The sequence below is a fragment of the Dufourea novaeangliae genome, unplaced genomic scaffold (genome assembly GCF_001272555.1).
Source record: "Dufourea novaeangliae isolate 0120121106 unplaced genomic scaffold, ASM127255v1 scaffold267, whole genome shotgun sequence".
Lineage (NCBI taxonomy): Eukaryota > Metazoa > Arthropoda > Insecta > Hymenoptera > Halictidae > Dufourea > Dufourea novaeangliae.
The window spans coordinates 283,463-309,020 of NW_015374140.1; the positions used below are offsets into that span (position 1 = coordinate 283,463).

At 38.2% G+C, this 25,558-nt stretch overlaps 3 protein-coding genes across 3 annotated transcripts; 2 read left to right on the forward strand and 1 right to left on the reverse strand.

Moving 5' to 3' along the window:
* The first annotated feature begins 15,888 nt into the window (after positions 1-15,888).
* Positions 15,889-17,249, forward strand: LOC107191450 (charged multivesicular body protein 5). The gene is made up of 4 exons (XM_015580506.1): positions 15,889-16,105; positions 16,199-16,516; positions 16,600-16,827; positions 16,962-17,249. The coding sequence occupies exons 1-4, from the start codon at positions 16,037-16,039 to the stop codon at positions 17,010-17,012; spliced, it is 666 nt and encodes a 221-aa protein (XP_015435992.1). The 5' UTR covers positions 15,889-16,036; the 3' UTR covers positions 17,013-17,249.
* A 69-nt stretch (positions 17,250-17,318) lies between these two features.
* On the reverse strand, positions 17,319-19,535 carry LOC107191457 (tubulin epsilon chain). Its single transcript, XM_015580513.1, has 9 exons — positions 19,511-19,535; positions 19,104-19,336; positions 18,899-19,014; positions 18,620-18,808; positions 18,275-18,526; positions 18,074-18,211; positions 17,862-18,011; positions 17,528-17,702; positions 17,319-17,465 (listed from the first exon to the last, which is right to left on the reverse strand). The coding sequence occupies exons 1-9, from the start codon at positions 19,533-19,535 to the stop codon at positions 17,319-17,321; spliced, it is 1,425 nt and encodes a 474-aa protein (XP_015435999.1).
* A 910-nt stretch (positions 19,536-20,445) lies between these two features.
* Positions 20,446-22,342, forward strand: LOC107191452 (ubiquitin-fold modifier 1). The gene is made up of 4 exons (XM_015580509.1): positions 20,446-20,568; positions 20,737-20,793; positions 21,958-22,088; positions 22,157-22,342. The coding sequence occupies exons 1-4, from the start codon at positions 20,564-20,566 to the stop codon at positions 22,225-22,227; spliced, it is 264 nt and encodes an 87-aa protein (XP_015435995.1). The 5' UTR covers positions 20,446-20,563; the 3' UTR covers positions 22,228-22,342.
* Positions 22,343-25,558: the final 3,216 nt, after the last annotated feature.

Sequence of the window (25,558 nt, forward strand, 5' to 3'; positions counted from 1 at the left end):
TAAACAGAGGCTCTCGACAGATTATTCTCCATAATTGAACCGGCGCTATCGACCTCGCCATATGCCGGGTGTTTTCACGAAGCATTAAGTCGCGCTTTTATCGCGTCTCATTGTCTCCATTATTATCGCGGTATCGCGACCGTGTAAATTGGATTATTACGAAAGCAAGAGATCACCGTGGCGTGTTCAGGCAGATTCTCGTCGAGTTTTCGGCTTCGTTCCTCGCACGCGGAGATAAATCAAAATTAACTTCCGACGAAGGACAACTCTCTCCGTGTCGTTCGCGCTCCCCTGGAAAATGAAGCCGAGGAAACTTTGCCATGGAAATTAAACGTGAATTCGGGACGAGAAACGTGTCATCTATTTTTCTGGTATTTTAAAAGCGAAATTTCGCCTTCGAACATTTGAACGTCGTTCCTCAGAATTTTTGTCAGTGAATACTCGTGAAATAAGGTGATGAATAAATTAATCGGTAATCAGTCTGCTTATATTATGTATACTTAGAACAATCGTTATCAAATTGTTTCGTATAGCCAACGATCGAAGAGTCGACGTGTGAATCTTGAAACCGGAGTGTATTACATTCAGACAAAAACCTGGGGCAACAAACTGTACAATCTGAAAGCAGCGATAAACTGTCTGGGAACATCGAGCGTCCAGCGTTGAATCGTTAAGATTTCACTCGACTGGAAAGCATCGTTGCTCGCCGAACAAACTCCATTTGTGATTTTCTCCATTGACATTTATGTAGCTTCGTCGGAGGGAGGTGCTGCAAAATTCTTGTGAGAAAAGAAAAAAATCAGCGATACAAGTACGATGAGATTGTCTGGCACTCTGTGAAAATCGTTGGGCACTGCCTATACAATTATTCGATCGGGGCGTAGCTCAGTCCCGTGATCATTCGTTTTAAATGCGAGCAACATTCGCGTAGAATTACGCCGAGAACGTCACGCGACAAACCAACGAAACGAAAGAAAATTAGGGGGCATGGGGGAAGGGGGAACAGAGTGGATAACTGTATGGTTATTCCATCATCTGCCGTGGAACACGATGACACGGATTACCGGGTGCGGGGCAAACGATCGGCTGCATGGCTAATAGAATGCAATCATCGGCGTGTAATGATTGGAGCACAATGCCGGCCCCCGGGGTTCGGGGTTGCCCGTGTAAAATGACTTACTCTTCGTCTAGAGAGAGGCACAGCCGAGCCTTCGATACGCTCGCCTTTTTCCGTCCCGCGTGACATCCTCCTTCTCGTTAATAAAAGCCGATGACGCGTGAAATTAGCCGGCATTTATCACCGAAAAGGACCCCCTCCGGGGCCCGCTCAATTATCGGTTTATGTCCCGTAAAACGAAACGGAACACGGAAGTCCCCGGACAGAATTAGGGAAACCGGACGTCCTACGGCCGAGTTCCAGGGTATCGTTCCATTTTTTCCTTCACATAATCTCGTTTATTCGTCTCCATTCGCGAAAGAATAACGGGTCACCGATAAATCATCGAGCACAGAAGTTTAAAAACAACTGTAGGAAAGTTTAGTCCGTGACTGAGCGAAAGGATGCCCCCTTTCCCTTCCCCGTATACATACTGTACATATGTACATACGTACATATAGCTGTATATTCACGCGTGCATACATATGTATCGTCATCGTCACCGTCACCCCTTGTTCCGTTTCCGAGATATTTCTTTCGAAGTCGGTGGCGGACGCGCCGTATCGGATAGGGATAGGATATGATTCGAGGTGTCGAGCCCCCGAGAAAGTCCAGCCAAGCTTTGCGCCCGGAAAAGTTTTACGGATGGCCCCATGAACGCGATCATGAGACGCGTAATCGCGAACCGAATACAAATTTCTCGAATTCGCGTGTCCGAACCTTTTTGAATATTCCGGTGCTCGGCCAGCCGGACGCATCTGCCACACACTTTCTTTTCCCTGTCCTCGTCCGACTTCCCCTCCACAAAGTTGAACCTATGCAATTTTTCATGTGGGCCTCGATGGTCCTCGAAACGTTTCAACGACGTTCTGTTAACCGTGAATGGAGACACGATTTATTTCTACCTATTTAGCCCGGGTTTTAAGCGATTGGAGAAGGCTTTGCCTCCCCGGGGGATGAAATTGAGCATATCGGGGGTAGCTTTTGTATAAGACTTGGAATTGCGTTGTCTCGTAGAATAACCGAAGAGTTTCCGAACGATTTACCAATGGTCAATTAACATTTCAACGAGTAATTTCTCAAGTAAAATAATTAATCTATCGAAGATTAAAAAATAAGAGTCTCCGTCCACGGATTTCTTCGGAAAAGTTTCATCCCCGATAGAAGGAGCGAACATTTATCGCCGTTTCTCGCTTAAACCGTTCGGAATGGGTTCGCTCTATTTCTTCTTATTTAAATTTCGACTATACGGAGCAAGTAGCAAAGCGCCCCGATAGAGAGAGAAAGAGAGAGAGAGAGAGAGGACCGAATGGGGCCGCGCCGCGCAGGAATTTGCAAATGAACGCTAATTGGGATTTGTTAAGCGTTTCAATTCGTCGCCTGGGAAGACCTAATACGGTGGACTCGATTAATCGACGCCATTTAATCACCGAGTTCGAGCTTTATTGCCGGTTGATCGCGACAATGAGGTACAGCCCTGCGATTTACGCGATTTTATTGGCCGATCCATTGGCCCCGGTAATAATTCCGCTCTAAACAGGAAGGCAACGCCTGGAAGGGATCAAATAGGGGTGAAGCAGGGAGGACAAACCATTGGAGGAACCAGCGTAATCACTTTTCATGGAAAGATGATAAAGCCGAATGATGACAAAAGTGCTAGTTCTCGACGATAAATTTATTCTTCGTTTTGCTTTCTTTTCATTATTATCGAACGAATGTCGTGAATATTAATTATTTCGAGTAGCTGAATTGTATCTTTTCGCCGTTGTGTTTGGTTGTACATGTCTCTCTGTTTCTATGGTTCTTTTAAAATTCATACGACATTCGAGAGAAATTCACCCGATTAATAATAACATTAATCAACGTTTACGACCTATCTCGGTGATTGTAATGGTTTCAATTAGAAGCGCAGAGCCTCGCTACTATTTACGGGATTAAAATAGAAGAATTGAGACGTCCCGGAGTTCACAGTATCGGGTTTAATGGGACCGTTTCGAAGGAGCCGGCCATGCGGAACGGAATGGGTGACGATTCTGAAGCTCGCACACGATAATGCGATGATCTTTTGGGGGACAATATTAATGACATTCTACACAGTCGGTGCTCCGTTATGAAAATCGATAAAGGAACCCACGAATCGTTCGTTTTATTCGCGCATACGAGTAATGACCATTAATTACTCGAAGAATTTGATAAAATTGATTCGATGGTGAACCGTACGCAAACGCGTAGAAACAATTTCATCGCAGCCTGTACTGTTGTGTTTTGATGATCATGATACTGCCAAGTATCATGATCAAAAAAACATCGTGTCTACATCTCGAACGACCTACGATATCGCAGATTTCTTAAACCTTTAGAACCAACCAGCAACGTCCGTCTCCGCGGGACCGAACAAAGACGACGGCCATCTTGGGGTCGTCGAGAATAGGAGCCCAGCGTCGAAAGCTACTCGAAAAAAGAAAGAAAATCTACGATCCACGGAATAATAGGCTAATTACAATTACCAGACGGGTTCGTGGCAGAAAGTGTTGCGCCGAGCTACCTGCTATTCTCTGATTCGAGCGATTATAAGCGTTAAGCCGGAAATAGAGGGAGCTGAATGGATGATTGATAATGGGTCCGAGAGACGGAGTGGCTAGTGGCCGGCCGGCGGCTAGGTCGGCTGCGACGGGGCTTGTCTGAAAGTGGTCCACCACGTTCCTGGTGTTACACCGTTCGGAGGCGAGAAACGTCGGGGTCCTGTGAAAACCATTTCATTGACCAAATTTAACGCTAATACTGTCCAAATACGACAGCCGGCTTTGTTGGGGCCCTATAAAAGGCCTCGGCTGGCAAAGGCACAGCTGCTCCGATTCGTGAGGGCCGACAAACAGGCTTAAGTCACTGTCCTTTGCTCGGTCTATCAGTCATCGTTCGGAGGAAAAAGGTAGGCTCGAACTTTACATCCGTTCATTCACACGCAGCATATGCATATACATATACATATACATATGTATGTATACTAAATACATGCAAACGTTTGTGCTACACAAAATCTGACTTTACCTCGCTTTGCATCCACTTATCCGTTTGTCACCTGATGATTATCGCGATACCACTTTGACCGTCTTGTCCGTTTCGCCATTTGTTCTTCTATCGTGTTCCTTGACAAACCATTACGAGTGTTAATATTTTATTCATATATACAGGCTTGAATTAAAGGGCTTTCGAACGATCGTATCGGTAGCTGTTTTCAATATGTTATACGTTGTATTCAATACGTTGAGAATTCTGTCACGGTGCCGAAAAACTACTTGCCGCGAACTCGTACGGCGATCGCAGAAAGTAACACTTTTCGCGAGATACACTTTACTACGTGCAAATTCCGATATTGGAGCAATCGCATTAACCTCTAACACGCAGTGATAGACTAATGAAAATTGTATGCAAAACTGCGGGTATCGTGTCCTCGGTACACCCCCGTGCCCGGCGCGCACAGTAATTACCAAACGAATAACTCTTACGGTAAATACTAATTACGAAACAAATTACTTGCGTGTCATAAAGAAAACATTAATAGCTAAATATTTGCATAATATACTATCCGCGGCCGTTCGTTTAAACGGCGTAAAAGCATCGATCCAGGCCACGTGGCAAGTCACTTCGGCGAATTTATCGGCGTATCACCGTGAATGTTAATAAACCGCGGGTCTAATTGTTTATCCAATCCTTCGATCGAATTGATTTCGAACGACGTCTAGCCCCTTCCCCCCCCCCCTTTCGATTAATGCTTCCGGTTACGGTACGGGATCGATTCGACAAGGATTCGTGAATTTCATTAAGTAGAATATAAAATGTAATTTCTATCGTTGAAATGTAGGTTGTATGTTTCAGTGCTAGAGAAGAAATTGCAACAGTGCAACACGGGGAAAGTAAAGGTAAGCAAAGTTTGTTTGCTATTAATGCACGATTACTCTCGTATTGTCTACGTTAAACAAGAGAAAACGAGGTACATGTATTATATTACATGTACAATATGTATCTGTATGCATACTATGTACATGTCCCTACGTTGTGAAACGTAAAAATGGACGGGATAGAGAGCGAAATACAGAGAGTATTCCAGCGATAGTCGGAGTGAAATATGCAAATGCCGGTGTGTAGGAACACGGGTATAAAGAGGGTTGCGCACGTGATTCCGGACAATTCAAATCTTTCGCTTCCCGACGCGATGTCGCGAGGGTGGCACTGGAATACGTGATTTACCATGAAATTTCGCGGCTAGATGAAAGAAGAAAGAACGAGAAACGCGGCGAATACTTTTCCAATTCCTCGATCCGCGCGACTCTGTCTGCGGATCTCTTCGGCACAAATGGGTGGAACATCGACGGACGGATATTTTTTCATTCGGTGCATCAAAGCGTCTTCTCAGCATTGCGTTGGACAAAAATAGCTGGAGAGAAGAACGTTGGAGGATAATGATTGATATATTACCAAGGGTCCACACGCGTTATTGGTTTTCGCTAGAAGGAAATATTGAATTCGGTTAAGTGCAGGGGCTTACCGATTGGTGTACCTAATAATGAAAAGTTTCCGACAGAAACCATGAAAAGCTATCGAAGGTTCTTCCGAAAGAAATTATTATGATAATTTAAACGTGAATGGGATAACGGTTTATCAAATCTGAAACGGTTACATCGATTCGTAGTTCGATTAAAAGGAATATCCTATCCGCGATTCTGTGTGTCCGTTGCTGCGAATCGACCGTTTTATTGCGCGTAATAAAAGAATAAATTACAGGTTATCGTTCCATTTAAATGTGAAACAGAGAATCCATATTGTCTGCGATACGTATTATCTCTAATAAACCGATACGCCCGACGGAAATATTTTCGCAAATTGCATTCGCGTCGAGGCAAACGATTTTCATTATGCGTTTTATAACTTTCACTGCTGCAAAACGGTATTATGATGAAAATCCAAACACGATATTAATTTCCTTAATAAGAAATATATTTTCTGATATTATCTTTAGAAACTTCCATACATTATCCCTAATTACCTACGACCTACATCAATAATTATTCTCTCTGAAACGTCTTCATTGATAGACGTTGGTCGACAAGTTACCTAATGACACCCCTTTATTTCGAGACATTTAATTATCTAGCACGACGTAATCTAATCGATTACCGTAATACTCTTCAATCTAGAGAATTTTATGATCGAGGATACCGAACCGATCTTGCTGTTCGATGCTTCTTATACGCGGTATTATAGGCAATAAAGTTAATAATCGGAAACGATAACTTTGGATTTTTTGTTCGCTTCTTCAGGCCAGATATTCGCACGCAAAGTCGGCCGAGAAAAATCAATGACGTCGTTTTCCCAGAACTGATTTGCGATATAATAGTCGGGAGAGCCGTGCACGATCGAGGTATCGTTAAATACGGAGAGATTATACGCATCTGCCGGGGCCCTGATCGCCCGGCCGCGTTTTCACCGACACGATCGCAGGAACATCCTTCGTCCGTGGAAGTTACAAAACCCCGTAACAACAATAATGATGTCGATTTTCTGCCCGCGTAGACCCGACCATCCATCATCGACTGGTTATTATTTAAGCCGCAACTTGACGCCATAAATACGTCGTTAGAGGTAAGTCGTTGCGCCCGGGAACAATGTTGTACGCGATGACATTGATGCATTGGACCTCATCTTTATCCCGCGGCAGCGTTGCTTATTGCACCCGCCAGAGGAGGACCTGGACCTGGACCTCCACAGACAATTAGGACGCAGCGAGACCTGACCGAAGGTCACCACGCCGGTGACTGGTCCCGATGTCATTTTGAATTTTCTTTTCGCGAATCCGAAACTATATTTAACTGTACCTAATACATATTGTGTAGTGGGTAGTGTACGTAACTGTAACAGATAGGTATTAATTCCGCGAACACTCACGCATCTCGAGTAACCGATTTCAAGATTCGGGTTATCCAAACTCGTCCGTGTTAACCCTTCCGAAACACGCAACTAACGTTGGACCGCCGTGTACGTTCGAGTCGGCTAATCCGACTTTGTGAAAGGACATCCGTCGAAAAGGAAAGGAACGAGATGAAGGATTCGAGACGAGGCTGAGCGAGTGTGGGTGAGTCGCGGCGAACAGAGAAGAGATACACGGAGAGCGTGAACGGGAACAGAAGCTTCTACTCCGCGCTCGAACGCTCGGCTCGAATGACTTTGCAGGCAACAATCGAGGGAGAAAGGTGGACGCATAATGGTCGGAGATCAAGAACCATAATAGACCTTTAGGGTGTACGCGGCGGGGCACCAACTGACTGACTGACTGACTGACTTATTTGTATTATGGCATTATAGAGGCAACCCTATATCCGGGGCCCTGTTCGGCCGGAATTCAGCCGACAGTCACGAAGCCGAGGCCGGGACGCCCATGCAGTTGACCTGCACCGCCTAATTTGACGCTTTAACCTATTGTCGGTGCACGCCGCGCCGTTTCGACGAGGGGCCAACTGGAAACGCATCGTTTGTCCTCTATTCTCGAAAAATCGGGACAGAACGACGGTAGAGGTGGAATCCTCGGTCCTGCACAATATCCCCCCGTCATATTCGAGACGCTTGATCCACGCGATCGAAATTTTATTTCGAATATTTAGTGCGGCCCAGGACAGAGCATGCGAGAGATCCACGAGTGTCCGCAATTTTTCTGGACTCAACCTGATCGTAAATGTACGTTCATATCTGACACCGCACACCCATTGTATCGATAATATTTCTTCGATACTATTCGGTTACCAGTTTAGTGAAACTAACCAACAAGTCTTGTTAGGGGGGGGGAGGGGGTCGGTCACTTTCAAGAGCTTCGAACTAGATTCAGGCTAGCTCGAATTAAGCTTCAACTACATTTATATACATTATAAACCCTGAATTATGTTTTATTATCGTTTCAGCCAGCATACTTCTATTTATTGACTTCGGATTCGTCTCTTACCAGAAATGTAGCCTGTATCCAGCTACTAGTAGGGTATAAAATAGATTAACAATGGCCTGCTCTTCCCCCTTCCTTTGATCGTGTACATCCCTTCTAGCCCCCTGTGCAAACAGATCGAAATATTTATTTGAAAAGCAAAGTCAGCCCGCGAGGGAAACCAGTCCGAGTGAATCTAGAAGCAGCTAGGCCGAATGATACTTGTGATCGTTGTAACGAACACGATTTCCTAACAAAATACAAGATTCAGTTTCCCCTGGGCAAATCCGAGGAGTTTTATTTCGCTGAACGTGTACGTGGTGCCATCCCCGACCTGAAAATATTAACTTCATGGAAAATGAACGATCGATCGACGCTTCTAGAATGTCCTCTCGAAGCATTACCGTTACAAAAACTTCTACCAACACTCTTTTACTTGATTCTTAACAATTAAACCTTTTAATCGCTGAGCTTTTATCAATATCATTTTGTATTCACCGAAATCTATCCTCCGTTGTAAACACAATTAAATCTAGGTCAATGATTAATCGCTTGATTCGATTGACAATAATTACTATTTAAATATTAACTATCGGATCTCATCGAAAACTTCTCCGTGACCCTAGATTTTATTTAACCCCTCCACCGTCGACGAATTCCCCGCCCGATAGGAATTCCTCCCGAAACAAACACGATCCACCCTATTCCGATATTTCCTCCCGGTTCAATTAACTAATTGAAACGATTGTTGTTAATTTTGTCCGGGGCGAATTTATTAGGCAGTCTATAAATCGGAAATGAAATTTTACTTAAAAGCCTGTTCGATCGCATTGCCGTGGCTGCCGGATGAAATGGAGCCAGACTTGGTAAGGGTGCGATATTCAATTAGCAACAACGATGACACATAGTTGTCTTCGTCCGACGCTAAACGAACCAGAAAGGACCCTCGGGTATGAGACCAGCTGTTAGCATAACTCGTCGCCAAGTGTGAATATTCTTTTTCATCTGAGAAACGATGGGTCTCGTCCGCCTCTCGATCGATACCTCTATTATACATATTAATCCTATAGCTCTTCGTTTCTTAAGAACTGTGACACTAATACTTCTATCACATAGGTAGATACGTATACGTATAACATAACTACCTAACAGAACGATGAAAAACACTTCGATATTTTCACTGCGCTTATTCTATTGTTCGCGATGATCGCGATCGACGTGACATAATTACGTACACAATGAATCGCGTTAGGAAGCAACGTTTCACGTGGATATCGGAGACAAGTTAATGGTGAAAACAAAAAAACAAAAAAAAAAGGGAAGGCGAGATGTAACTGCGAGGTGAACGAGTGAACAGAATCGAGTCGAGTGAAGCGCGACGTAGGCCAGGGTAGGCCATAAACAAGTGCTTACCGCAATCTAATGCGTCTGTAATTGCTCGAGCACCAGTATCTTCCCCAACGGTCCCACTTGCTCCCGCGATTTAATTACTATGTAAATGTCGCATTCCCTAAACTGTCCGTTACCCCTACCCCGTCCCACCCCTGCCCCTTTTCCCGCTGTCGCCCGATGTCCTTAATTACTTTATACGTTATTATAGCCCACCAACTACCGTCGACCGTACTCACTCCATCCCGACAGCCCCGGCCCGTTTCACTCCATTCCCCGTCGGCCATATTGTTCTCGCCGGGCTTTAAACTGCAATCTCTTAACATTTTTACCCCTGTCTCCTCTATCCTCTCTCCTGATCCTGCCCTCCGAATAAAAATCGTTCAACGCCCCGCCCCTCTCTTGCTATCTCCTATTTCGGAACTCCTATTTTTCATTTTTCAGATATGTTATTTGATTTTCTTGCCAAACACGTTCACTTTTCTTCGTCAACCTGTTCCACGTATCGGATGTTACGTGTTGCAACGAGGATCGAAGATATAGGAACGAATGAAAATTCTTATTTCTTCGTAATAACCAACGTTGAAGCATTGCTCAGGCGTAGAATTAAACATCTAGAGATCTTAAGTCCGTGTTAATGTTCTCTATTTCGATAGATAGATTCCTCTGTCCAGATTCAAATACAAGCAGCCTTAACATGACTCTAAGGAAAATTTAAAATAGGTATGTATACTTAAACATAATCGGATGTAATATAAGCAAACTTGCCTTTAGATCGTTATAAAATCATACCGGTTGAACGGTTTGAATGCTCAAACAGTTTCGTGCAGATTCTACTTTTCAGAAATAACTCTAGCTAATGACACAGACTGTGTTACGCGGCAACGTACGAGACAAGAATAATGAGGCACGTAATTCCGTGCCGTGTTACGATGTTATAAAGTACATCGCGAGACGACCATGCGATCAAAACGTAGTTAAGAACCGTAACACTCGAAATTCCTAAATACGTTTATAAAGATCGGACCCGAGAATTCTGCTTATCCCGAAAGACTTCCTGGATAATCGCAGATGTTGGAGAAGAAACGATACTGGTAGGAAAATTAATTCGCAGATACGAGATATAAGTGTAAGACGTATGTACATGTGACTAACTATCGGTTTGAAATGTCAACGATGTTAACAGCTCAAAAATAGAATTCATATTATTGTGACAAGGCCAACCACGAGTCGAATAATTTGGTTAACGGAAAATTAACAAATGTTCACAGACCCCTGTTTCAGTCGTGTATCGGTTGATCCGATCCGTACGATCATCTTTATCCGTGGCCCTAGTACGTCTTAGGCAGTGGACAGTATAAATGGGTTTGCTGTCCACAGGAGTCCGATAATTTGACAGCGGAGAGGGTTGTAAGAGGGCTTTGACCAGTTTGTCAGCCACCGATGTACCTAAGAGGGTCATCCGACTCTCCGTTACGTCAATTTGTCTTGCACCGCAATGGATAAACTTCCTACGATTTGTCACCAACGATTCTCATTAAAAATCGATCGATCGTGAACAGTCTCCTGTATATTTTGAATATTCAAATCTCCCCCGCGATCGATACTACCTCCGTTTGAAAAGATCAAATTTCATCGAGTCCACCGAATGTATTTCATCTGAACCATTACACGAAAAATATTCAAATTAATTAATTACAATATACAAAACAATCTTAATGTTCTTTTACGTCATTCTTATCCTATATTTCGGAGGAAACATAGAGTAGTTCTTCTAGTTGTCAGAAATTTATTTACAATACATCAAGTTATTAACTAGGTCCCACTAAAGAGATTCACTGTGTGTGTGTGTGTGTGTGTGTATTATATTTATTAAAATTTGATTGGCGATTAATTAATTATTATTTCTCAATGGGAGAACTGTGAGCAACTAATATAAATAACCGTCCAAGCTGGTGGACAACGTTTACGGTAGGTAAACACCAGTGAGTGCACATTACTGGTGATGCAAAAATGCGAATCTCTCAATGATCGGGCAGACAAGTTGAACGTCGCTAGACTGAAATTATTCCTTACGGCCAAAAGCATCGACCCAATATCACAAAACAATTACAGAAATTACATATTTATGCCTTCATTGACACAAACTCTTACGGAGGAAGCGGCAACCTTTATTGCAACAAGTTCTGATCACGTTTACACCGTTAAACGAACATCATTTTTCTTCGTCATACATTAGAAATGAAACATAGAGAATGTGGATTAATACCCTCTATTGGCTGAGAAACAATACTTATAAGAATATTGTTAGAATCACAGTTGTTTGCAACGGTTGACGCTGTATCTAATCACGCGCACCTCGTTTAGTTCACTTTGGACAGCTCTAACAGAGATATGCGGACAGCTTACGTCTAGACCAACCATTCCATTTGAAGCTTAAAAAACGTAGATTAATCCCCTGTCATTGGCAATAACAATAAACGTCCAGAACACTGTTAAAATCGCATTTAATTATGGAATACCACTATTTTTTTGACCGGTGGCGCCACCCGTGGCAAAACGCTCAAACTGCTAGCCAAATCATACCGACAGGTGAGTGAAAATTTCTGGTGATGGAAAAATTCGAATATCTCTGTAATTAGGGGTTACAAAGTAACGCTGTTTGTCTTAAATTATTTCCCACGACTCAATGCATCGGATCAATACTGCAAATTCTCTTAAACGGACGAATTATTTCTGTCAGTTTTATTACAGTTGACAGAAATAATTTGTCCATTTATGATGGTTTGCAGTATTGATCCGATGCATTGAGTCGTCAGAAATCATTTCAGACAAACAGCGTTAATTTATAACGCCTAATTACAGAGATATTCGCATTTTTCCATCACTACAAATTTTCACTCACCTGTCGATATAATTTGGAGCGGCAATCCGGTTGCCAAAAAGTTTCTATCGCATTTAAATCGCTATACGGGCATGATTCTTCTTCGTTTTGCATTAGATACAACGATTAAAGAACGTAGATTACTATTCTCTAACGGCTTGACACTAGTAATTAGAAGAACATTGTTAAAATCGCATTTGTTTGCAACGGTTGACACTGTATCTCGTCATGCGTACCCCGGTTAGTTCACTTTGAATAGCTCTTCCAACGTTATATGGACAGGTTACGTCTTGATCAAGCATTCAGTTTGAAGCTGAAAGAACGTAGATTGATCTCCTATCATTGAAAATAAGAATAAACAACCAGAACACTGTCAAAATCGCATTTAATTGCGGAATACCATTATTTTTTCGACCGGTGGCGCCACTCGTGGCAATTCGCTCAAACTGCTAGCCAAATTATACCGACAGGTGAGTGAAAATTTCTAGTGATGTAAAAATGCAAATATCTCAGTAATTAAGCACTTAATATGAACGTCGTTGGTCTCAAATTATTCCTGAGAACTTACTGCAACGATCCAATACCGCAGAAACCCTAAATTAGTAAAATTATTTATGCCTGTATTACCGTAACCTCTTATGGGACGACAACCTGATTGCAAAATATTTCGATCGCATTTACACCGCTAAACGGGCATGATTCTTCTTCGTTTTGCATTAGATACAACGTTTAAAGAACGTGGATTTCTATTCTCTAACGGCTGGACACTAGTAATTACAAGAACATTGTTAAAATCACATTTGTTTGCAATAGTTGACACTGTATTGCGTCATGCGTACACGGGTTAGTTCACTTTGAATAGCTCTTACACCGTTATACGGATAACTTTCGTCTAGATAAAATACTCGATTTATAGATGAAAGAACGAAGATTAATCCTCTGTCATTGAAAATAACAATAAACAACCAGAACACTGTTAAAAACGCATTTAATCGCGGAATGCCACTATTTTCGACCGGTGGCGCCATCCGTGGCGAACCGTGGAAACTACTAGCCATATAATTGGCTAGCAGTTTCAGCTATTCGCCACAGATGGCGCCACCGGTCAAAAAAGTAGTGGTATTCCGCAATTAAATGCGATTTTGACAGTGTTCTGGTTGTTTATTGTTATTTTCAATGACAGGAGATCAATCTACGTTCTTTCAGCTATAAATCGAGTATTTTATCTAGACGAAAGTTATCCGTATAACGGTGTAAGAGCTATTCAAAGTGAACTAACCCGTGTACGCATGACGCAATACAGTGTCAACTATTGCAAACAAATGTGATTTTAACAATGTTCTTGTAATTACTAGTGTCCAGCCGTTAGAGAATAGAAATCCACGTTCTTTAAACGTTGTATCTAATGCAAAACGAAGAAGAATCATGCCCGTTTAGCGGTGTAAATGCGATCGAAATATTTTGCAATCAGGTTGTCGTCCCATAAGAGGTTACGGTAATACAGGCATAAATAATTTTACTAATTTAGGGTTTCTGCGGTATTGGATCGTTGCAGTAAGTTCTCAGGAATAATTTGAGACCAACGACGTTCATATTAAGTGCTTAATTACTGAGATATTTGCATTTTTACATCACTAGAAATTTTCACTCACCTGTCGGTATAATTTGGATAGCAGTTTGAGCGAATTACTGGACACTAGTAATTACAAGAACAATGTTAAAATCGCATTTGTTTGCAAGGGATGACACTGTATCTCATCATGCGTACCCCGGTTAGTTCACTTTGAACAGCTCTTCCAACGTTATATGGACAGGTTACGTCTTGATCAAGCATTGAGTTTGAAGCTGAAAGAACGTAGATTGATATCCTGTCATTGAAAATAACAATAAACAACCAGAACACTGTCAAAATCGCATTTAATTGCGGAATACCGTTATTTTCGACCGGTGGCGCCATCCGTGGCGAATCGGTGAAACTGCTAACCAATTATATGGCTAGCAGTTTCAGCGATTCGCCACGGATGGCGCCACCGGTCCAAAAAATAGTGGTCTTCCGCGATTAAATGCGATTTTAACAGTGTTCTGCTTACTTATTGTGATTATAAATGATTGGGGATTAATCTACGTTCTTTAAGCTTCAACCCGAATGCTTGATCAAGACGAAAGCTGTCCGCATAGCGCTGTAAAAACTGTCGAAACATGTTGGAATAATGGATGACGCTTCTCTCTGTGAATTTCTATAACTGAACTATTTGATTCAACAAGTATCTATGGAAACCACAAATACTATTGTGTGTACGTTAGCCAATAAAATTAAACTGAAATATTCACTTGCATGTCCTCTTGTTAAACTCTGTTCTTGGATGTCTAATTAGAATAAAGAGATATTGTAATTGGGCAATGTATGTACATATGTAGTCAGTATTCACAAGCTTATTAAATTTCCACTGTTAATTGACATTTGTTTCTGATGGGAGAATCAAGAATGAACCTATGTTAACATTAATTAGTTAAAAACAATTTTCGAGGGCAGTGTTCGTTCTTTCGTAATGCGTAAGACAGGGAGCATCAATTATTTAAGTAGGATAGAAACAGCTTACTACGTGCCACCAACTTTGAGAATTGTTTCATAATTTCCTTATACGTACTATGAAAGCATGACGACCGAAGAGGTATTAGACAGAAAGGGTGATATACAGACACGGAATGTGTAACAAGGATAGACAATTTCTTAGATTCCTGGCTTTAGCCGCGAATTCCGCTGTTTTTCGGCTCTTGGTGTTGGGAAGACAGAATAACCGAGGAGGTTTCAGGAGTTCCAAGGATCGTAAGACAAGGAGCATTAATTGTGCACACAGGATAGAGGTAGCGTACTACATGCCACCAACTTTGAGAATCATTTCATAAGTTCCTGGTATATACTATGAAAGCATGGCGACCGGATATGTATTAGACAAAGAGGGTAATACACGGACATTGAATGTGCGACAAGGATAGACAATTTCTGAGATTCCGCGCTTCAACCACAAACTTTGCTGTTTTTTGGGCTGTAACCTGTAACGTTACGAACACAGAATAACCGAGGTGGTTTTAGACAACATTTGTTAATTCGTTTAATGACGCAGAGGCAGTAAAATTCCCGTGAAATTCAATAACTTAAAACGCTCTATGTAATCTCTGGTAATACAATTCCTCCGAAATTCGAATCGTTAAATTCTGAGTTAATATAGGAAGGAATTATTTTTATCAAGGTGGAGTCAGGAATTGACATAGGAATTAAAATAGAAGTGAAACGCTCATACAATTTACAATAGTATTTGTATAAATTTAATAACATATGACCTAAATACTATTTATATAGACAATATACATACATACATAACAATAATTTAAGTATACATATGTACATACGTACATACAACTCACTTTGCATATTTTGGAAACTGTATTGTTGGTCGGTAACGTTAAAAAAAAAAAAATACATACCGATCGACTGCAGCCCTCTACCAGAATTCTCGGTTAGCTAGGTCGCCCAGTGTCGCCACAATATATCGATGAATCAGTTGCTTTGACATTTTAAGTGACGGCTAATAACAATTAAGATTATTTAATTTCTAACCACTGTTTCCGACTTAATAAAATGAACAGACTTTTCGGACGTGCAAAACCTAAAGAACCACCACCAAACATTACAGACTGTATCGCTGGGGTAACTATTAGATTTCGTCGTGATACTAAAGAGGTTACGTTATCATTTTGCGTAATTTTCTGTGTACTTACTTATTATTGATGTCTCTTAAAGGTTGACAGCAGAGCTGATTCCACGGAAAAAAAGATAGCAAAATTAGATGCGGAATTGAAGAAATACAAAGATCAAATGGTAAAAATGAGGGAAGGTCCTGCAAAGAACGCAGTGAAAGCCAAGGCAATGCGCGTTTTAAAACAACGAAAAATGTATGAAGCCCAAGTAGATAATTTGCGTCAACAGGCATTTAACATGGAACAAGCAAACTATGCTACTCAAACTTTGAAAGACACCCAATCAACCGTAGTTGCTATGAAGGAAGGAGTCAAACAGATGCAAAAAGAATTTAAGAACATCAATATAGATCAAATTGAGGTATGCACAATAAAATGTTCAGTCTCTCGTAAAACATTCCTTTGCTTTGTACCCGTGTTTCGGATAATAATTGCATACCACAGGATCTCCAAGATGATTTAGCCGACATGCTGGAGCAAGCGGATGAAGTACAAGAAGCGTTGGGTCGTAGCTATGGAATGCCAGACATAGATGACGACGAATTAGCCGCTGAACTAGAAGCCCTTGGAGATGATTTGGCTATAGACGAAGACACGAGTTATTTAGACGACGCCATAAAAGCGCCTAGTGCTCCCGACAAAGAACCTGGCGCAAGTTCAGTGAGAAACAAGGTACATATTCATGAATGGTACACATAGAGCCCAAGAAAATTTTACACATATCTCGATAATATAAACGTTAAACTTTCTCATGGAAAATTAGAACGAATAATTATAATGAAACGTAATTCTTTTCTTTTTTGTAGGATGGTGTTTTGGTGGATGAATTTGGTTTGCCACAAATACCGGCTAGTTAAATCCGTAATGTAAAATACTTCTGCGATATAAGGTAATGTTATGATGTCCAAAGACGTTAAGTTCTGAAAAGATACTAAAATAATTCATGCAGCCGTATACTTTATACGACGTACTAAGTATTCGAAATGTTGAAACTTAGCGATACAAACTTTCGCAAGCTATGTCTTTAAGAATTAATACCACTTTGTTATTGTCAATGTACAAGCTATTATTTTTAATAAAATGCGCTTACGTTGTAAATGTGTAAATCGAGTTAACAAAATAAATTCATATTTTTAAGCGTGTAGTTATACATTAGAACGTAATTAAATTACCTGTAGTCTAGGAACATTAATTTGCTTTTGCCTTTGTAGTTCTGTGTACTGTGTAATTAGGTTTGCAATTGACTCTTTGCTATCGAAAAAATGAGCTTCTTCAAAGCCCTGTACTTGCGTGTAATGATGCACATGTGCCTGTAATATAATTCTGTCATTACATGTGTTGAGTGTACATAATACGTGTGTAAAAATTTTACCTTCCTCCTATATAATGTTCTAAATTGTTCTACAATATTTGTAAATAACGACGACATCGCGGAAGAGTTTAAGAGGCACAAAACGGAGGCTGAATGACCAGCGGGGGGTATGGAGCACAAACCTATTTTCATAGCTTCCTTACTCCATGCCGTGAAATTAACTTTATCTTGAAATCTGTTCAAATAAGAGTCGTTTTTTCATTGATTGTCGTAATAATCGAGTTAGAGTGGTTTCCAGTTGGATATTCCTCCGTGAAACAATCACATTTACGTTTTAGCTATACTTTGATAAGAAGGATGTTTCAGTCGCAACATAAACAAGTGGGTAGGATACCTTTTTATGTTTCGCTTTAGATCGGTCACAGAACAATTCCCTCTTGCAATATGGGCGCCGCTAAAAATTACTGAACCAGGCTGCTGTGGATCTATTTTGATCAGTCGATTGCTTCGTAACCATAGATTGGTGAACAATTCGTCTTGTAGCCTTAAAAATAACAATGAATGGTTTTTTCTCCTGTCAGATTGCTATTAAAACCTGATACATACTTTGTTCCTTGCATTGTCGATGCCGTTAACGCTATTGGACTAACGCTGCTGTATATGTAATGTAGTTTTGGATATGCTACAAGATTCGTTGCTATTTCATTCATATCCATGTTTAAGGTGCCGGGAAATCGAGACCCACTACACATCGAATTTTTTTATAACGCTCGCTCGGGTAACAAGACTTTTGGGACTATTAATTACCTAGTTAAGTGAAGAAGCATATTTACAACAATACTATTCATGTCATGAAATGGTCTGCACGAGACATTGTAATTTATTTGATCCATGTTTTCCCTTTTCTTTGATTGCAATGTGCATATTTCCATCAACGATGTATTATCGGCAGGAAATACGCATGTTGCATGCTCTAAAAGTTCTCGTGTCGCTAACAGCGCATTGTATGGAGCAGTGACAACATCTTGCATAAATGTTGGATATATGCAAGATACCAATCTGTAACATTATAACTATTCACATTATGCAAATAATTATTAAAGTTAACACATTGTTGATGCATACACATAGATTTTTGAATTTTAAAAGTACCTATCTATTCTAGGATAATAATCAGCTAGTAACTTCAAGGTGGCTGTTCCTAAACCAGAGCCAGTACCACCTCCTACAGAATGCATAATTAAGAAACCATGCAATTGACAACACTTTTCTACCATACGTCTTATAGCATTCTCTAATTTCTCGTAATATCTTGTACCATGATCATGATAGCCTATAGCCCTACAAATTAGATAAATTAAATACTTATTTGTTTTACAGTTGCCCCACTAAGTGGATAATTCTAGATACAAAACGTAAGGAAAAGTTTACCAATTATTTGCAGATCCTGGATAACTTGACACCATAGAAGTTTCTTCATATAAATCTTGCAAACTGCTTCTTTTTAATCCTGCTATTACATTATCTTCCATATCGATTAATATTGCCTATACAATAAGAAATTTACACATACATATTAATTCTAGATTGAGAGAAAATTTTATGTATTTAAGCAAGTTTAAAGTAAGGCTTATACCCTAGCTTTCACTTTAGCTTTTTTTAAATCTGTGATAGTCTTCAGGCATGAAATGTTTGAACTATCAGGTACCAAAAAAAAACTATGAAATGTGTCCAACACTTCATTTATGTTTTTAATACTACTTTGTTGGATTTTAAGTAGATTTGTTCCGCTAGTTTCAGTCTGTATACCATACTCGTGTAAAGCCAAAGGCCAAAAGGCAGAACCAATTTGATTCCCACATTGTCCAACTACAATTCATAGAATTTGAAACATTTTTTCATAAGATTCCTTCATATATCATTCTTTAATTATGACCAAATATAACTGTTATTAAAATACACTGAAATTTATTTGTAAAGAAAATTGATAGTAAGAAATACTTTTACGACAAAATTGCCACAAGTAGATGACAGAACACGTACCTTGTACTGTAATAAACTGACTCATTGAGAATTTGTATAAATATTTTTGAATTTCTCGTATTTATCTATATTGTAGTTCAATGATGTGACAACGATTTATTTTGAACTCAATCAAGCAATCGTAGCTGTCCAATTTGATCCCACGTGAAGTTAGGAAACAGAAGAAAAAGAAAAACTTTTGTTTAAAGTCCTGTGGACGTAACACAATATTCTAATGAAATCTTTTCTGATAATAATTGGAGATACTTAATTTACGCTCCTTGAGCTTTAAATTTAGTGTTTGTCAATGCCTGTTGAAGAACAAAGCTGTTCGTATAACGCTATAAGCGTATATAACAGCATATAAGCGTAATCGAAACATTTATGGAATAACGTTTGCCGCTCTCTCCGCAAGTTCGAAAAGAATGCACACACATTCATACCTAAATATATATGTATATAGCGGCTAATGAACAGTGTATCAATTGGCTACCGGTTGAGACGTTCGCTACGAATGGCGCTACTATTCACTTTTCCCCGCTGTTTTCGCGGGGCTAAATGATTCTTGCCGCAATTTGTATACAATATACGGAAAAGAACGGCACACATTATTCAAAAATGTTTCACCTATAAAAGTACTTACATCTCTATATATCCTTATACCTCGCTGTGAAATGACGTCACCGTCTTCGTTACATTTATGATTATTTATTACTAAATTAAATATTAATTAGAAATGTTACAAGTAACAATCGTCGATACTCAGGGATTCTGATCCACTAATTCTATAAACGTGTTTTACATATTTCTCAAGATACCTTACGTGCCATTGATTATAACAGCATAAGAGAGAACTCAATTATTTGAACCTGCGGTGTAGACGGTGTAGATATCTGTAGATACCAGTAGATACCGGGTGTACTCAAGTCTCCGTGTTTCACTGTGTTCTCAACAGTTCTCAATTCCGGTACACGTTCTGTAGGCGGCTGTAAACAGCTGTAAATAGGTGTTTAATCCAGCCGTGGTTGCTATCGTTTGAAGTGATTTTTAAATAAAGCAGTTATAAAAAGAAATATGGCGTACGTATTTTGTTCGGTAAATGTTGTTCAAGCAGGTCAATATTTACACAAAGTAGCACATCAATTAATATTGTATACACATTTTAGTAACCATATGTTTGGATATTGTTTGTAGTTTCTCTTGACTGTTTTTCAATAGCTGGTGATAAAAGTCTGAATTTGTTACAGGTCCAAAGTTACTTTTAAAATAACTCTTACTTCTGATCCAAAACTACCATTTAAAGTGTAAGTTTAGTCACCAATGTAACTAATTGATTATCATTTAAGTGGACTAATGCGTGATACGTATTATTATGTCAGAATTAGATATACTTGAGGTATTGAAAATGTTTGACATATTCCTTGCACTCTTAGAGAATCCTACAGTGAGTAAAGATCTAAACAATGATAATGTTGCAAAAGCCTTTCAATGTGCTCAATTTATTGAATCTACAATTGCTAAGGCACATGAAATTGGCAAGGAACATATTCTTGAGAATCATCTACATAATTACTGGTTAAAGGAGAATAGATTGAATTTATATAAATGTTCTGACATGAAGAATGCTTGTGATAAATTCTTAGAAGTCTGTTTGAAAGATGTTAATGTTCCACGAGACACTGTTGACAAACTGTTAAAATTATATATCCAGTATTGTGGTTATGACAGATTAAATGATTTTCTTAGATATACAATGATTAATGGAATTTGTACGAACATAGTCATAGACTCATTTCAAAAGTTAGGAGTATCGGTTTTTGACATGCAGAATGAAGCTTTAATCTTGTCTTGGGAATTATCAATTAATAATGGCAATCAATATGAAGTATTGGAATGCATACAGAAAATGTTTGATAATGGTTTTCATTCAACACTAATTCATTTTGCTGCCAATTTACATAACAGTAAAATTAAGCAGTTAATAGTCGAGCAATTATCAAACAAACTTGTGGAAAACAATGTGAACATTTGTTTAGCTCTTGTGAATGTAGATAAGAAATTACTTTGGATGTTAATGCAAAGCAATTTGGAACTTTATACCAACTTTCTTGATGCTGTATTCTACTTTGCACGTCATATGAAACAAGTTCAGCATCATTGGATATCAAATTGTGAATTTGAATATGAGCATCTTCTCAAAGTAGTCGAAATGTTATTAAATGGTCCTAAGAGAATTTCAGACATAATATATAACAGAGTACAATTAGTTAAAACACATCCGAATGGTACAATATGGCATAGAGTCGAAAAAAATATTGAATGGTAATAGCATAATCTATTGCACATTTACAGTTGTTAAAATTAAAAGAATATTCAATAATATGCATGCCTATGTAGTTGACAATAATTTAAAATTGTGTAATTAGTATTTATTTAAATTAATAAATACTATGCACTTACAATTATAGACTTAGTGTGCCAGATAATACACCGTTCACTGCTGTATTGAAATTTGCTGCTGAAGAATTTAAAGTATCACCATCTACATCTGCTATAATTACAGATGATGGAATAGGTATCAATCCCCAGCAAACAGCAGGTGAATATAAATAAAATCTGATAATATAACAAGTTGTAAGAATGGTACATTAATTAACTTGATTTCAGGAAACGTTTTTCTTAAACATGGATCTGAACTTAGACTAATCCCCAGAGATCGTGTTGGATGTAGTAGATGATTTACAAAAGTCACTATCAAATAAAATGAATGATGACACATCTTTTTGAATTGTTCATCCAAGTATGGATTATTTTCTAAGATATTAAATTAAGATTTGTAAATTAGTACAGGAACACAACAACTTTTTCGTATGAAATACGCTATCTGTCAGCTGATAAATATAAATAAAAACATTCCTAAAGTTTTATCAAATTTTATAAATCATGTACTGAATTCTAAGTAATTGTATGAGAAATCTTAATGACTTTTAAATATACACGATATATAGTGATAAATGTGTACAAAAGCAGTATGCATCTTTGATAAAAAGGTTTTATAGGTGAAATACATGTAAGAGGTATAAGGTCGATACAAAGGTATGTTATTACATGATAAAATTACTTCGCGATCAGTCATAGCGCAATATTTAACACCGAAAAACTTATTGTTCCAATTAAAATTAATATTATCGACGAGATCTTTAGATTGCGTGCTACGAAAGATCACATACAATTATTGGGAGGGTCTATAAATCTACTGTTGCAATAAAAAGGAAACTCACAGAGTAAAATGTTAAAATACAATGTTCTTGAGAAGTATCATAAGTTGAAGACAATTTTCTTTTATTCTCCTGTTAATGTTTTCAATTGTTGACTTGTTTAATTCGAAAGATTATAAAAAAAGAATTACATAAATATCATTTACAGTTTATGATCACTTTTCAAGATATGATTCTCGCGAGGTACTACATGTATCTGGCTTTTAATCAAGGAATTATGTACGAATTTACGGAAAGTAAAATGAAAAAAAGAATATGATTATTAAAATATGCAACTATGATGTTTCTCAGTTCTATAATAACCGACGGATGATTAGTTGCATATACAAACTTCAATTATAATACGGACGACGCAAATGGCAGTTAAATCTTTTCCGTTTCGTAGTGAAATATTAATTTGTTCCTCTTTCTACTCACGAGGCGTATAAAAATTCAGTCAATATACGTGACTTGTGTGAAAAAGTCTTATGTTTCTAAAACATTATAAAACAGTGTGATTGTATGTAGAGAAAAATATGCACAACTTTTTAGATATAGTACTTAGAGATGGTCTATTCACGTCTACTATGTAGAGAACTTAATTCATAAGCTTTTCACGTTTACTTAATAACGTCAAACTGTTTTGATACGTCTTTCACTAATGTGTGACTTAATCTGTTTATAAATATGATGAAATACAAAAAGGGACTGTTACTTTAAACTGTTGAGCAAATTCCGTGATCAATTCTATCTAGTGATGAGACCGACAATCAATTACTGTAAATTTAATGATTACATACACAAAAAAAAGGGTACATCTACTCTAACAATTCCTTTACAAAGTATTAAATTATTATGCTCACAACTTATCATTGTAGTTTTTACGTTTGTTTCTTTCCTTTTTTCTAATATCGTTATTATTTATTGTTATTATCGAACCAATTGTCAACCATTACCAATACATGTCGACTTTTGATAAATGGAGTTGTAACTAAATGAGCATTAAGTTTGGTGTAATTGATATGTATCGATTTGACAGTCGTATGTCACAAAAAGTCTCAAACATAATAAATAATAAATCTAATTGATGTAGAAAAGTATCAATTCCAAATGTAAAATCTATTAATAGTGTTCAAAGAACGTCTCAGTCCCATCACTAATTCTGTTCTTTTATCAAGAAAAATACGTATTTTTTACTTTCATTGGCAACTACGTACATACTAGGATTCGTCAAAAGGGCATAGCACCATCGGGTTAATTTTTACATATAAAGAAAAAATTACGAAATTGAAATATAAAAGTATAAAGTGTGCGTGATTCATACATCAAAGCACGAATTCCATGTTTAAAGCCAAACATGTTACGAATTTGTTTACCAAACTGGAGGGAACAACCGTACAAAATTGATCTCAATCATACAAATAGGAACCACGAGCACATTTTTAATAGATACGAAAAACTATAATTAGTTAAACTATGTTACCGTATTAATAAATGATCTATCTAAATCGAGTGGAATGCATTTTGTACAAAATTTTCTAAACGTATTGTTTTATGGAGATAGGAAATTAGTCTCATATAGATGGTAAACTATGTGCTAAAACATTATGGTACATCATACGGGAAAACTATTTATCTTTGAATCTAAAGTGTTCCCTTTAAACAATTATCGTTCTTTATCCTCCGGTAAATGTGGAATTCGTATTTTAACGTTCTGATCGCAGTCGCACAATGAATTAGAAAACTGTTTCACGTTTATTACACCTCCGGTGAATATTCTGCTTGTCGTTTTTTCTTTTTCTTACAAATATTTTGTGGTAATTTATAGAGTATAAAAGTTGATTTTATTCACTAGATTCGAGTTGGGAAAGCGTTGAATCAGTCATCTTCTTGTATAGTTCGCCGTATAACTTAAACCTGAACTTTTACAATTTAATACGGTGTACGTCTTTAATTATTAGTTTATCTTGTATAGTATGTGCGTGTGGTTATTATGAATTATAGTAAAAACTCCTATCCTTGATTCATGGAAAAAGTGTCGTTCTCTAATATCACACGTATGATGATTACAATACCATAATGTATACATTGAGATTATCATTAATGATGTTTTGTCGTTTAAAGAAAGATTCGTGGCACTAACAGATCTCTATGTATAAATTACTTAATATCATTTCGTCGACATTGATCTTTAGAAATCGTAAATATTATCACTTAACAGTAGAAACGAGCAATGTTTGTCCAAATACTGTATATATATGGTGATCGATAATTATTCTCTTATAAGTTTTTTCGTTCAAATATTATGCTATTTCTTTTAAGGAAGAAAAAAAGTATGAAGAACTATAAATAACTAATAGAACTACCATAGCGAATAATCAGTATAGAGTATACGTTCAAGCAATGCCCATTTCTGGTTAGTAATATAAGATAATTTTCTGTATTCCTGAACTATAAATGGCACGTACCCTTGCGTACGCGTTTTTTATAATAAATAATATATGCTAGAACATTTCTTATGAATAAAAAATAAAAACTACTTAATGAATACGTTTCCATTCGATCGGTTTAATACTGTACCACAGATTTCGAGATTACTTAGACGCTTTAAAACATGCCACCCCTTAAATATGTAGCGAAACTATTGTCAAATTCTGATAGATTTTTGTTGTTTTAAACCTCTAGTACAGTTCCTATCGATAATTATCCTATATAATTATTTTTAGTACCAAGCAACTCATAAAATAACAATTAAGAAAAAATACTCATATCAGGGACTGTTGCTATTATTTTTTTCTTTTTTACAGACACA

Bases quoted from the DNA above. Each gene is read 5' to 3' on its own strand.
- LOC107191450 (XM_015580506.1), top strand. From the start codon at position 16,037: ATGAACAGACTTTTCGGACGTGCAAAACCTAAAGAACCACCACCAAAC. The intron at 16,517-16,599 runs GTATGCACAATA...TGCATACCACAG, and splicing joins TCAATATAGATCAAATTGAG to GATCTCCAAGATGATTTAGC. The intron at 16,828-16,961 runs GTACATATTCAT...TCTTTTTTGTAG, and splicing joins CAAGTTCAGTGAGAAACAAG to GATGGTGTTTTGGTGGATGA.
- LOC107191457 (XM_015580513.1), bottom strand. From the start codon at position 19,535: ATGAGTCAGTTTATTACAGTACAAG. The intron at 18,527-18,619 runs GTACTTTTAAAA...ATAATGTTACAG, and splicing joins TATTATCCTAGAATAGATAG to ATTGGTATCTTGCATATATC. The intron at 17,703-17,861 runs GTATCCTACCCA...TTATTTGAACAG, and splicing joins CTAAAGCGAAACATAAAAAG to ATTTCAAGATAAAGTTAATT.
- LOC107191452 (XM_015580509.1), top strand. The intron at 20,794-21,957 runs GTAAGTTTAGTC...TTACAATTATAG, and splicing joins CCAAAACTACCATTTAAAGT to ACTTAGTGTGCCAGATAATA. The intron at 22,089-22,156 runs GTGAATATAAAT...ACTTGATTTCAG, and splicing joins CAATCCCCAGCAAACAGCAG to GAAACGTTTTTCTTAAACAT.